Source organism: Lissotriton vulgaris, chromosome 9 (assembly GCF_964263255.1).
Source record: "Lissotriton vulgaris chromosome 9, aLisVul1.2, whole genome shotgun sequence".
In the NCBI taxonomy this organism is placed as follows: Eukaryota; Metazoa; Chordata; class Amphibia; order Caudata; family Salamandridae; genus Lissotriton; species Lissotriton vulgaris.
In genome coordinates this window covers 865,236,167-865,250,809 of record NC_141697.1, presented here as the reverse complement: position 1 = coordinate 865,250,809, position 14,643 = coordinate 865,236,167, and the positions used below count along the sequence as shown (strand labels likewise).

Here is a 14,643-nt window from a genome sequence, read left to right as displayed (position 1 = left end):
TGGCACGATAATGGACTCACTGGTAACATTGGGTTTCTGGAGCTGTTCCCCATTCTGGTGGCCTTGAAAACTTGGCCAGAGGGGTTTCGTGATCGCTCTGTGGTGTTCTGGTCTGATAACATGACTGTGGTTGAGTGTATCAATAATCAGGCAGCACGCTGCAAATAGATTTTGAGATTGCTGAAGGAAATCGTCCTGCTATGTATGAGACTAAACGTCCACTTTAGGGCAAGACACGTGCCGGGGTACTAAACCAGGCAGCTGATGCACTCTCTCGTTCCCATATGCAGGCCTTCCGGGGTTTTCTGCCCTCAGCGGACTCGGTGGCGGCACCATTTCCCGAAGCTCTCTGGTCTCTCGGTGCCCCGGATTTCAAAACCTCGTGAGAGAGAGTCTAGCACCCAGGACAAGGAAGGCATATGAAGGGGCGTTCCGTTCCTATTGGTCCTTTTTGGGTTCAGCTATGGGGGAGCACTGGGAGCAGGAGGAGTATGTCCTGAAATTTCTGGTATCACTACATCAGGCAGGCAGATCAGTGGCTACGGCCAATAGGCACCGGGCCGCCATTTCCTTCATGGCGCGGGCTCATGGCATCCAGGACCCCACGTCGTCCTTTCTGGTACAGAAGGCGCTGCGTGGGTGGCAACGCCTTGAGGGTCGTAGAGGGGATGAGAGGCACCCGATAGGTTTGGAAAGATTGTCCCTTTTAATGTCCGTACTTCCTGCGACATGTTCATCTCAATCCGAGACGGTGCTGTTCCGGGCCGCTTTTGCATTAGCATTCCATGGGGCTATGCGGGTAAGCGAACTGGTAGCAAGGAACAAGCAGGACACGGGGGGAGGACTGTGTCGAGAACACATTCAAATTAAGGGCGAGACAATGGTGATCTCGATAGCCAGGTCCAAGACCGATCAGGGAGCAATCGGGGACAGTGTGGTAGTCCAGCGGATTCCGGGATCTCCCACGTGCCCGGTTAAATGCGTTGAAGAGTACTTAGCACTGAGGGCGGCAGCATGGGGGGGAAGCTTGCTGAGGCACACCGATGCCACCCCACTGACGAGGTTTCAGTTTCAGCGGGTGTTAACAATGGAAATCGCGGCGGCGGGCTTGAACCCGAGCGATTTTGGGACCCATTCCTTCCGGATAGGGGCTGCTACAGAGGCTACAGCCGGGGGTCTGAGTGTTGAAAAAGTGAAGCGGTTGGGGCGTTGGTCCTCAAACTGTTATAAAAGGTATGTGCGTTTGCACATGTTGTGAAGCTAATGTCATGCACTCACGCTTCTTGTTTTCTCTTTGGTTTGCAGTTTCGCGAGCAGGCTTTGCGGGGCGGACTGTGCAGTTGACCCGACACCGGGGAACCAGCGGTCAAAGATCACCGGCTGAGGAAAGAGTGGTGTGGGTCGTTGGCCACTCATACGTGAGGCGCGCCGCAGACGTATTCAAAGCAGGTGACATGATTCACATGGCTGGGGAATACGGGTACAGGGTGACCTTCCACGGAAGGGGCGGGCTCTGTATTGACCAGTTTCAAAGTTTCATTGAGGGACTGTTAGGGCGGACGAGGTCACCGCCATCTGTAATCATAGTGCATCTTGGGGGCAATGATTTGGTGACCATTGGTCGACGAGTGCTTCTCGAGTTAATTTTATCCACAGTAAGTTGGTTGGCAAGAAGGGTTTCGGGGTGCACAATCGCATGGTCACACATGATTCCTCGGAAGATGTGGCGGGGAGCCCTCTCGGTGCCAGCTTTGAACCAGTCAGTAAAGAAGGTTAATAACAAATTGAGTAGGTTGTTCCGTACAGGTAAATTACAGTGTATTCCACACGGGTGTATCTGGGGGGACCATATGTATTTGGCGGATGGGGTCCATTTGTCCCGGGAGGGAAATGTCTTACTCATAGGAGACTTCTTAGCTTGGTTAAAGAGTTTGCGTAACCATGACCTTTAGTAGGAGCTTTGTGGGGGGTCCGGATAGCCGGTCAACTATCTGGCCTGTGGCGGTACGGTCATGATCGGTGAGCAGTAATTGGAAGATCCCTAGAGGTGGGGCGCCACCCATTATGGATGGGAGCGCCCGGGGGGAGGCGGCCATTGGCTCCTCACACGGGGAGGCGGTACCCTTCTAAGGATGGGACCGCTGAAAGGGAAGGCGGTCAAGACCCCTCCCTGGGGAGGAGGGGCTACGGGTCCCCTCCTTGGAATTTCCCAGGGCCAGGACATCCGCGACGGCGGATGTGGTAAGCAGGGGGGGGGGGAGGGGGGTCTACGCTACCTTCTAGACACCTCACACGAGTCCTCGGACGACCACCAAGATGGCGTCGAGTAAGTATGGGCCCCCGTTAAGACAAGGGAAATTGGAAGTTGGCACAGAGGTACAGTCCTCTGTGCACCCGCCCCTCACAAGTAAGGGGGGGAGTCTGGTATTAGGGATCTGACACCTGTTACGACCTTGCCGTTGGCCCGTAATGTTAGGATGTACAATTTGAATTTTGAGAAATGCATTTACAGGATGTTTTAGAATCGGCTAGGAGAACCTTTGTATTAGAGATATGTTAAGGTTAGCCAATAAACATCGTAATGTATAAATGAAATTGTACATGATATGAAACTGTTATTTTAATGTTTTAATTTTGTTTCATATTTTAATAAATACGGCCGGGAGGGTAACTCCCTCCCGCCTTCCAAAAGCTCAAGAACTGTATCCGTCTTCCCATTCTTGGGGATTGTGTTGGGAGGGGGTGACGGGTATCCAGGCCATATGGAAAGGGGCGACCACTCGGTCCCCCCGAACGTATGGTCGGGTGCCCCGATCCCCCCGGGAAGCCATTTTGGGCGGGAGGCGTGTCACGGCTGGTATGCCCGAAGCGGCGTAGCCGGGGCGCGCCTTTTCCCGCCCAAGAGGGGTTGTCCTAGACACCTACACCGTTGGCCACGCCCTGTAGGCGGTCGGAGGAGGGTCCACGCCCTCCCGGAGAAGAATAAAAGGAGCAGCAATCCAAGGAAGCATCCTCTTGTTCCTGTGCTTGGAAGCTGCACCTCCTCGTTGCACGTGAGCCCTTGACGGAACAAGAGCCAATTTTGACCCACCAGCCCCTGATGACAGCGTTTTGTATTGCAATAAAGTCGATTGATGATGATATTATCTCTTTTTCAGGTTGTTTCTAATAAAGTTTGATGTCTCTTTTTCAGGTTGTTTCTAATAAAGTTTGATGTTTTGATATACAATAAATGGTTGCTCTTTTAGCATGAACTCAGGCGAGTATCGCAGCTGTGATGAAAGAAGTGCATTGTAGAGATAAAAGTTTATACTTGAAATGCTGGTATAACTGTATATGTCGTTCTCAGTAGATTAAACAATGTCGTATTTATTTTTTGGTCGGGCGGTAAGGTCATGATCGGTGAGCAGTAATTGGAAGATCCCTAGAGGTGGGGCGCCACCCATTATGGATGGGAGCGCCCGGGGGGAGGCGGCCATTGGCCCCTCACACGGGGAGGCGGTACCCTTCTAAGGATGGGACCGCCGAAAGGGAAGGCGGTCAAGACCCCTCCCTGGGGAGGAGGGGCTACGGGTCCCCTCCTTGGAATTTCCCGGGGCAAGGACATCCGTGACGGCGGATGTGGTAAGCAGTGTGGGGTGGGAGGGGGGTCTACGCTACCTTCTAGACACCTCACACGAGTCCTCGGACGACCACCAAGATGGCGTCGAGTAAGTATGGGCCCCCGTTAAGACAAGGGAAATTGGAAGTTGGCACAGAGGTACAGTCCTCTGTGCACCCGCCCCTCACAAGTACGGGGGGGAGTCTGGTATTAGGGATCTGACACCGGTTACGACCTTGCCGTTGGCCCGAAATGTTAGGATGTACAATTTGAATTTTGATAAATGCATTTACAGGATGTTTTAGAATCGGCTAGGAGAACCTTTGTATTAGAGATATGTTAAGGTTAGCCAACAAACATCGTAATGTATAAATGAAATTGAACATGATATGAAACTGTTATTTTAATGATTTAATTTTGTTTCATATTTTAATAAATACGGCCGGGAGGGTAACTCCCTCCCGCCTTCCAAAAGCTCAAGAACTGTATCCGTCTTCCCATTCTTGGGGATTGTGTTGGGAGGGGGTGACGGGTATCCAGGCCATATGGAAAGGGGCGACCACTCGGTCCCCCCGAACGTATGGTCGGGTGCCCCGATCCCCCCGGGAAGCCATTTTGGGCGGGAGGCGTGTCACGGCTGGTATGCCTGAAGCGGCGTAGCCGGGGCGCGCCTTTTCCCGCCCAAGAGGGGTTGTCCTAGACACCTACACCGTTGGCCATGCCCTGTAGGCGGTCGGAGGAGGGTCCACGCCCTCCCGGAGAAGAATAAAAGGAGCAGCAATCCAAGGAAGCATCCTCTTGTTCCTGTGCTTGGAAGCTGCACCTCCTCGTTGCACGTGAGCCCTTGACGGAACAAGAGCCAATTTTGACCCACCAGCCCCTGATGACAGCGTTTTGTATTGCAATAAAGTCGATTGATGATGATATTATCTCTTTTTCAGGTTGTTTCTAATAAAGTTTGATGTCTCTTTTTCAGGTTGTTTCTAATAAAGTTTGATGTTTTGATATACAATAAATGGTTGCTCTTTTAGCATGAACTCAGGCGAGTATCGCAGCTGTGATGAAAGAAGTGCATTGTAGAGATAAAAGTTTATACTTGAAATGCTGGTATAACTGTATATGTCGTTCTCAGTAGATTAAACAATGTCGTATTTATTTTTTGGTCGGGCGGTAAGGTCATGATCGGTGAGCAGTAATTGGAAGATCCCTAGAGGTGGGGCGCCACCCATTATGGATGGGAGCACCCGGGGGGAGGCGGCCATTGGCCCCTCACACGGGGAGGCGGTATCCTTCTAAGGATGGGACCGCCGAAAGGGAAGGCGGTCAAGACCCCTCCCTGGGGAGGAGGGGCTACGGCTCCCCTCCTTGGAATTTCCCGGGGCCAGGACATCCGCGACGGCGGATGTGGTAAGCAGTGTGGGGTGGGAGGGGGGTCTACGCTACCTTCTAGACACCTCACACGAGTCCTCGGACGACCACCAAGATGGCGTTGAGTAAGTATGGGCCCCCGTTAAGACAAGGGAAATTGGAAGTTGGCACAGAGGTACAGTCCTCTGTGCACCCGCCCCTCACAAGTAAGGGGGGGAGTCTGGTATTAGGGATCTGACACCGGTTACGACCTTGCCGTTGGCCCGTAATGTTAGGATGTACAATTTGAATTTTGAGAAATGCATTTACAGGATGTTTTAGAATCGGCTAGGAGAACCTTTGTATTAGAGATATGTTAAGGTTAGCCAATAAACATCGTAATGTATAAATGAAATTGTACATGATATGAAACTGTTGTTTTAATGTTTTAATTTTGTTTCATATTTTAATAAATACGGCCGGGAGGGTAACTCCCTCCCGCCTTCCAAAAGCTCAAGAACTGTATCCGTCTTCCCATTCTTGGGGATTGTGTTGGGAGGGGGTGACGGGTATCCAGGCCATATGGAAAGGGGCGACCACTCGGTCCCCCCGAACGTATGGTCGGGTGCCCCGATCCCCCCGGGAAGCCATTTTGGGTGGGAGGCGTGTCACGGCTGGTATGCCCGAAGCGGCGTAGCCGGGGCGCGCCTTTTCCCGCCCAAGAGGGGTTGTCCTAGACACCTACACCGTTGGCCACGCCATGTAGGCGGTCGGAGGAGGGTCCACGCCCTCCCGGAGAAGAATAAAAGGAGCAGCAATCCAAGGAAGCATCCTCTTGTTCCTGTGCTTGGAAGCTGCACCTCCTCGTTGCACGTGAGCCCTTGACGGAACAAGAGCCAATTTTGACCCACCAGCCCCTGATGACAGCGTTTTGTATTGCAATAAAGTCGATTGATGATGATATTATCTCTTTTTCAGGTTGTTTCTAATAAAGTTTGATGTCTCTTTTTCAGGTTGTTTCTAATAAAGTTTGATGTTTTGATATACAATAAATGGTTGCTCTTTTAGCATGAACTCAGGCGAGTATCGCAGCTGTGATGAAAGAAGTGCATTGTAGAGATAAAAGTTTATACTTGAAATGCTTGTATAACTGTATATGTCGTTCTCAGTAGATTAAACAATGTCGTATTTATTTTTTGGTCGGGCGGTAAGGTCATGATCGGTGAGCAGTAATTGGAAGATCCCTAGAGGTGGGGCGCCACCCATTATGGATGGGAGCGCCCGGGGGGAGGCGGCCATTGGCCCCTCACACGGGGAGGCGGTACCCTTCTAAGGATGGGACCGCCGAAAGGGAAGGCGGTCAAGACCCCTCCCTGGGGAGGAGGGGCTACGGGTCCCCTCCTTGGAATTTCCCAGGGCCAGGACATCCGCGACGGCGGATGTGGTAAGCAGTGTGGGGTGGGAGGGGGGTCTACGCTACCTTCTAGACACCTCACACGAGTCCTCGGACGACCACCAAGATGGCGTTGAGTAAGTATGGGCCCCCGTTAAGACAAGGGAAATTGGAAGTTGGCACAGAGGTACAGTCCTCTGTGCACCCGCCCCTCACAAGTAAGGGGGGGAGTCTGGTATTAGGGATCTGACACCGGTTACGACCTTGCCGTTGGCCCGTAATGTTAGGATGTACAATTTGAATTTTGAGAAATGCATTTACAGGATGTTTTAGAATCGGCTAGGAGAACCTTTGTATTAGAGATATGTTAAGGTTAGCCAATAAACATCGTAATGTATAAATGAAATTGTACATGATATGAAACTGTTATTTTAATGTTTTAATTTTGTTTCATATTTTAATAAATACGGCCGGGAGGGTAACTCCCTCCCGCCTTCCAAAAGCTCAAGAACTGTATCCGTCTTCCCATCCTTGGGGATAGTGTTGGGAGGGGGTGACGGGTATCCAGGCCATATGTAATCACTTTCCTAAAAGTCAGTTTTCTTTAACGGGTGCACTAGCTCATAATGTGCAGAAACATGCAGAAAGATTCTAACTTTTTTATAATTACCTCAGTAGTGCAAAAAATAAATATATTGCCATATATATCTCCTTTGTACTTGTTAGGGGAGCGCAGAATTAAGAAAAGCCTGGTTTCTTTTTTCGTTCTTTAAACAGCTGTGTTACATATGCTCTGTGTCCTGACCTACCTCTCCCCTTGGCTGCTGGCTCTAGTAGCAGGCCTTGTGACATCAGAACTCAACTGTAATAAATTATTACAATTGAGTTCTTTCCATAATATTTTCATATTCGGCGACTGGGTGCGTCACAAGTCGCTGATTATATATGGGATAAAGTACCCTCTGCTGTACCTTATAAGGATAATGCAAACCACTGAGGTGTTCCATGGCCATATAGAGGCACGAGGCCGAAGGCCAAGTTCCCATATAGGATTATGGAACTTCGAAATGACGTCCAATATCCTTATCATATACGGCATGGGTACATCATTCCTTACAGTACATGGTCACAACATCACCTTTTCTACAAATCCCTTAAATATTTGGCGTGTATCATGTTTGCAAAATATGAAGAATACAAATAGAATCTCTAGTGCTAAATTAAACACATCAGAAATTTGTTGCAATGTTGAACATCCCTTGTTCCTGATTTACGATGAATAGGAGACTTTATCTGCTCATTAGAAGTTTCTTGCCAACATTTCTGATCTCAGACCTTAATATCAAGAAAATAATACAGACAACAATACTCGTTTTCAAACCTTGAGAATGCACCTGCATAAGAAAGAACATGCTGACCAAGCAAAGTATATTTCAAAATCACAAGGCCTTTAGTCAGGCTGATATTAACTAAACTTTTAAAGATGCAGTTCAAATACATGGTTATACTTGTGCACACATAACTCAAGAGCAAACCCTAAGATAGTAAAAGCATACATGATTCGTTTTTAGAATCTGAGTTTCAGAATATATGCAAAAGAGACTTAAAGTATAAATGAAATGTGATTATAGAATAAATCTTCGTGTTAAACAGAACATTAGTGCACACATTTATAGAGCTTCAGTTTCCAAGTGGTTACATTTCATTAATGCATGTATGTGTTCCCACGTTAATATTATTAAGGCACACTGTAGAGATAATTTCAAATCAAAATGTAAATTGCGCTTTGTTGACTTGTAAGGGATGGAGTCTAATTTGCGCTCCTCTACTTGCAGAAGAATTCTAACTCTCTACAATTGGGCAAGTAGTGCAAAAAATAAACATGTTGCCATAAATATCTCTGTCCTTCTTTTCAATGTAAAGCTACAAAAAAAGAGGAAAGAAAGAAAAGCAAGGTTTCGGTTTTCTTTCTTTATACAGCTGCTTTAATTAATCTCCAGACCTGACCTGCCTTTCCCCTCAGCTGCTTGCTCTGGCGGGAGGCATTGTTATATCAGAGCTTAACTGTAATATGCTATAACAGTTGAGTTCTGATGTCATTTCTTCATAAGCAGTGACTGGCTGGGTCACAAGTCACTAATTATTTTTTTTAAAATGGATACTTTTTAAACAGAGCTTGCATAATCATATTTGTTATTAAGAAATTAGAGATCGGTGTTATACAGGGATTGCAGAATTCAATGTATAACAATTCAACAAACAGAAGGCAGTTTCTCACATTCCCTAGCAGTGTGCATCTCGCTCACTTAGGCAGCTGACAGGCCGTTCCAGCACTGGAGTTCAAACCAATGCCCTCACTGTCGAGGCTGGCAACAAGTTAAAGTATATTCAGTAGAAATTCAAAACACAACGCTGTCCGCATCCCATAAAATCTCTGTCATAGTTAACTAAGGACTGGCCCAGCAAAGTCAAAACTTTAAATCTGTTGATTGGTCCAAATTAAACCAGTGCATTATTTATAAAAAATAAAGGAATAATACCCTATGGAAAGAGGGAAAGAAGATGGTTATTAAATATATGTTTTACGTCGCTGTAGATCTTATAACAAGTAGCTAAATCCTAAACTGGTCTTCTTTGTTTTATAGAGCTATTTGCCATTAGGATTCTTTCGGGACTGGAGATTATTAAGCATAGGGATTGATTTAAAAGAAATATATCCTGGCAGGGATTCTATTGGACTAAGGGCCAGCCTGGGTCAGACAGACATTTAGCTTCAAATTTACAGGTGTTAAAGGACCTAATGTAAATTACTTTGGTAAAAGAGATGAGATGAACATGGGTTGAATGAGAGGCTCTTTAAAGCATAATGTTGATAGTACAAATAACAGGGTATGAGAGGAAAGGATGAGAGCAACATATTCAACAATAAAAAATTCAATAAAACCATCGATCTGGACTTTTCAAGCCCGTTGTTTTTTTTTGCAAAAATATAAAACAGGAATTACAGGTATATAAATATATAAAATAATAAAAAGTAAAAATGGAAAAACATAAACATGGTGGGCATATATTTGCAAAAACATTTAATGAAAAAGACGCATTGCAAAAATAGATTTAAAACATAAAATATAGACAGAAAGAAAGCAGAGATTTGCCTACAAGCCCTAGCACCGAAGAGGGCTATTTTCTAGATGGATGTGCACATGTGCAAGAGAAAAATTGCATGCAACCATTGTGAAGAGATGTGATGGTTGACACTGGCTGACCCACTTCCCCATGTTGTCGGCTGTAGACCATGGATGCAAAATATGAAGGACACTTGACCAGACCAATGGATGAAGTGAGCTTATCAAAGCCCTCTCTTTGTACATATATTCTAGTTTTTTTTTAAAAATACTTAGGGGAAGATTTACAAGCGACTTGCGCTGCCTGTGAGTCACGTTGCAAGACCCACCGGCACTGCAACCTGCTGCTAGATATTTACAAGAACACGTTAAGTCACCCTGCATGGCTTTACCTGTGCTTGTAAATATTACCCCTGTTCACGCTTGTTAGGGGAGTAATATGGGGGCCGCTTTGGGTGTTCCCAAGCAAAAACCATGTCTACTGATGCATTTCCATATTTACGAGCACTTGCAAATCTGGAAATGCATTAGAATGCTACACCACCCTAGGGCTGGTGTAGCGAGGTGCAACGAGGAGAATTGTTTTCCTTTCTCCCTGTTTTTCCTCTTTCAATGCGTGCTGAAATTCTACAGCACGCATTGGAAGGGGATATCACATCAATTGATTGTTTTTGTGTAGGAAGGTGCCACAGCGCTGCGTTAGTTTCTTGTAAATCTGCCCTCAAGGTTGCAAAACTAGCTCAATCTGTCTCCAGGCCAACCGTAAAAAGCCTAGTACAGAGAATTCTGTAACATGCGGACCTAACGTAAAGAGGAGAAACAATGGGGCATGCGTTGACTCTTTGATGTATGTAGAAAAGTAGGAGAGTCATAGTAGAGGGGGTGGTTATGCTCGCCTGACACTATTTTCAAAATGAAGACATGGATGTTAACAAATACAAAGAGTTCATCACGTATTGTCATCCCCTCATGACATTTCACAATTAGCAGACAACTGTGACAGACTAGATTTTAGTTAAAATGCTGATTCTGTTGTGTTATCTGAGTTTAATGGCATGTTTTATGTAAGGACATGTAGTGGCATTTTTTAAGGGCATATATTCTCTTTTGCAGCTGCGTGATATCTATGGCCCTGTGTTCACGGTTTACATCGGTCCACGACCTGTGGTGGTGCTGTGCAGCTACGACGTTATTAAAGAAGCTTTTATTGACCAGGCAGATGACTTTATGGCAAGAGGATCACTTCCGACATTCGAAAGGATGTTTCATGGCCATGGTGAGTTCTTGAAGAAACAGGTAAATTGGTGTCAATATAAAAGCAATATGAATATGTGGATTCATAATCTGTCTTCTGGTAGTTTGGAACAAAAACCATAAAACAACTCCTGGAGCCAGAGTGCATGCACCGAATCAGGGATTTATCACTTTTTACACCTGCATTGCAGGTACTAACGATGCAAACGCTTTTTATGCATATGTCCTTCTTGATAATTTACCATCAAGCTTAATGCCACATTGTAGTTGCTACTGAGGCCCACATTTATCATAGTGGTGCATCAGCACACTAGGGCGAAGCAACACTTAAGTCAGATTTATCAAGCTATGCAAGCCCAAATTGCATGACCCTGCATGGCTTGATAAATCTGGAGTAACGCAAGCAGCACAGTTCACTGCATTGTGTTACTCTGCCCCAGGAGGCTTTCCATGGGTGGAGCATGGGGGATTCCACGCATCCACCCATGATATCTGAAGCATTCTCAGAATTCCCAATGCTGGTAGACCTGGGAATGCGCCAGAATGCTACACCTCCCCAGGGGAGGTGAAACGAGGAGAAATATCTTTATTTCTCATAGTTTTTTCCTCTTTCTATGTGTGCTGCAGAATACAGCACACAATAGAGGAAACTGCCTCTCAGGGTTGTTTTTGTGCATGAAGGTGTTCCTTCCTGCACAAAAGCAATGCTGCTTTCGAAGAAAGGCAGCCTTGCACCATGGAGCAAGGGTGCCTGCATTGGTGCTAAGCAATCAAAGTGCACCAGCGCAAGGAATTGGCAGGAATGCACTGGATGATGTTAAATACAGTGCATTCCTGCCCTTTCCTTTCAAACCAATGCAGTGTGTGGAGGTATGCTAAATCAGTAGCTTGTGGTACTCACGAGTACAAAATGTGGTTTTGGGATAAAAGTCTTGAAAGTAAATCAATAAATGTTATTTGTTTTTGCCACAGGGATTGGGGTCCTCAACGGTGAGGAGTGGAAACAGATACGGCGTTTTTCTGTCATGACCTTGAGGAATCATGGCATGGGAAGAAGAAGCATTGAGGGGATCATTCAAGAAGAGGTCAACTTCTTAATGAACGAGATTAGAAAAGCCAAAGGTTTTCTGCATTTTTTTTTGTTTACATAACAGCGTGTCTGTCAGCTGTTTAGAGTTTTGTCATGTGGATTGCATGTATTTCACTCTACTTGATCAGTGTGTGGTTTTAATATGTGAGAGTCTTTTTACAGATGAACCTAGGCTTTAATGAAATATCCGAGTGAACAATATTTCGATACGGTATAACTCGTCCCCATTGAATATCCAGATGAAATTCTGTGACACTAGACTTATGGAATCTCCCAAGTGAACACTGTTTAATTTCTTTGTCCCTGGGCAACACCCTCCCACAATGAATACAAGAACCAACTTCATTCTACATGGAACATGACCACATACCGTGTAGCAAAAACTAGGAGCTTCCCAGCACACACTTTGGAGCTTATTTATGAGAACCCTGCATCACATTTGTACAGTTTTGGATTACCAAGTAGGCAAAGTAGACCCCGGCCTATGGGCCCCACTCTTTTTAGGGCCCCCAAAAACGAATCAAAAGATATTAATTTGATCTTTAAAAAAATTACACTCAAGCTTTCTTGAATATTGTTTCCAAAAGATAGAAAAAATGAATCAACTCGAAGAAGCAAAAATGTTACATTAAAACTCTATAGAGAAAATACTGTATTAATGTAATGTACCCTTTGAGAACTTAAAGTACATAAACGAGAGAGATCAGATGCACATAACAGTTTGTCTCTTAAAAGCTCATCTTCTGGCAGCTGTCACTTTATAAAAAATCCCATTCATTGGGTATTAGGAGCTAATTTGTGAGGGAGGTCTGAAATTTCAACTGCCTAAGGGCCTCCACAGGGTTTAATCCAGCACTGCATTTGCACCATGTAAAGTGGTACGTGTGTGATGCAGGACTCGCATAAAGATTTATGAAGCCACGCAAAGCCACCCTGTGTAGCTTTGAGTGGCCTTATAAAGCATGCAACAGGCGACGCAGTGCAAATCTTTGCGTTACCTTACTCTGTCCCTGGGAGGCGTTCCATCCACAGTGTGGTGGGTTATCTTACACAATACCCATTGAATTTGACGCTACCTCCAATTTACATAACATGTAAATGTGGGGAAGCGCCAAATCCGTACTCCTCCTGAGGTGATGCGTAATGAGGACAAATAGCTTAATTTCTCCTTGTTTTTCCCCTTTCCATAGAAAGAGGAAAATGCTTTGTAGGATTGTTTTTGTGCAGGAACATATCCCTTCCTGCACAAAAACAATCCTGCCTGTAATGGAGGCATCCTTTCATCTTTGTGCAAAGGTTCCTACGTTGATGCTAGGCTGCCAAAATGGCACCAGCGTAGACAGAAAGGACAGGAATGCACCACATTGCTAAAAGCGTTTCATTCCTGCCCTTTCACTTTGGCTTAGGGCAGCAAAGCAAGGAGTTTTGCTGCGCTGCCTGACTTATGCCAAAATGCCAAAAATGAGGCCCCATCTGTACAACAGAACTTCTCCCACCTATATCTTTTCCCTTTCATTTCAATGGTTTGCCTAATTCACTGCTAAAGCATATAATTTGCACAAAATATCCATCAAAACACTAGGCATCTCCAATGAATAATTTCTAACCTTTCTTTTCTAGATATTTCCCCTCCCTTTGCAATATTTGTATTGCTATTTAAGACCAGCTGTACTATGTGCATCCATATATATGCCAACACATTGGGTCATTAATTACTTCTTTTAGTGTGTCCATACATCCCCATCCCCTTCCATTCATAATGATGACCCTACTCTTTTGCGTAAAGTTTTTCAGCATAAACATTCCTTCTTCACTAACAACAACTTGGGAATACATTCAAAAATACGTTTGTTGCTCGAATATGAATTTACCTTGATTGTATGTTCCTAATTGCATGTGGCATCTGACTTTAGGGTGTTTGGGAATGGGTGCACCGCTCTGGTCATGTCTGCTTTATTGGGGCCAATTTCCCTGGACTATTGTGGTGTTGCTCTGGGGGAAGGACCTGAATTTTCTGTTGACCTGGGTTTGCTGGCTATGTGCCACCCCACCTGTGACCTGTCAATCAGTCAGAGTGGGCCTAGGTTGCAGAGCCTGTCTGACCAGGTATTTCCAAGTCAGGGTTGCTGGAGAGTTCATGATGGGCGAATTTGATAACAGTGATGCAATTTTTTTCATACATGCGAGTGTATCATTATCAACATTTGCATTGTTATTATCAATTTCAACACGTTCATTTACTCCCACAATGAGATGCTGCCAGGCATGCCTACTAGTCTGATGTCATGTCTGCCCAGGCACGCTTTTCCTCCAGTGCGTCAAGTTGAGAAGAAGGGTATTTAACTTTCAAAAAAGTGACCTCCTGTGGGTAAATTTGAACTCACCTGCTGTCGAGACTTTGCAAGTGCAGGTAATCTAAGACTGCTTCTTTTCCCCTTTTTAGTGCTTTAATTGAGCTTGAGGTTGATAGTGGAACCCATCAGTACTAAACTTTGGGGATCCAAACTTACTTTTCGGCATTACACTTTTACCAAAAGGGAAAAGAATAGGAAGAGAAAGATGGAAAACCTGTCAGAAAGGTTAAAAAGTTAACTAGGCCCTCGCGAAATTTTCAGTTTATCACCGAATTGGAAGAATTTGGCAACTCCGGGGATATTCTCAAGAACATGTGATAATTGCGGCAAAATTAGTTTAACACAACTCTTCACATCACAGTCTATTGCAGGAAAATAACACTTTGTTAACATTGTATTCTGAACACGGCACCATGCGATAGGCTCACAATAATGCGTCAAATGTCCGCGATAAAGTCAACACGATGCCGCAAAAATGC

At 45.3% G+C, this 14,643-nt stretch overlaps 1 protein-coding gene and 1 long non-coding RNA gene across 2 annotated transcripts in view; one reads left to right on the top strand and one right to left on the bottom strand.

Annotated features, from left to right (window-relative positions):
• The window catches only part of LOC147692382 (cytochrome P450 2G1-like), a 691,661-nt gene that overhangs the window by 120,884 nt on the left and 556,134 nt on the right, over positions 1-14,643 (top strand). The window contains exons 2-3 of the mRNA XM_086938608.1: positions 10,580-10,742; positions 11,693-11,842. Of these exons, the coding sequence (XP_086794734.1) occupies positions 10,580-10,742; positions 11,693-11,842 (313 nt within the window). The remainder of the gene's footprint in view (positions 1-10,579; positions 10,743-11,692; positions 11,843-14,643) is intronic.
• Positions 1-14,643, bottom strand: part of LOC147692383 (uncharacterized) — a 228,443-nt gene that overhangs the window by 88,726 nt on the left and 125,074 nt on the right. The gene's annotated exons all lie outside the window — the stretch shown is intronic.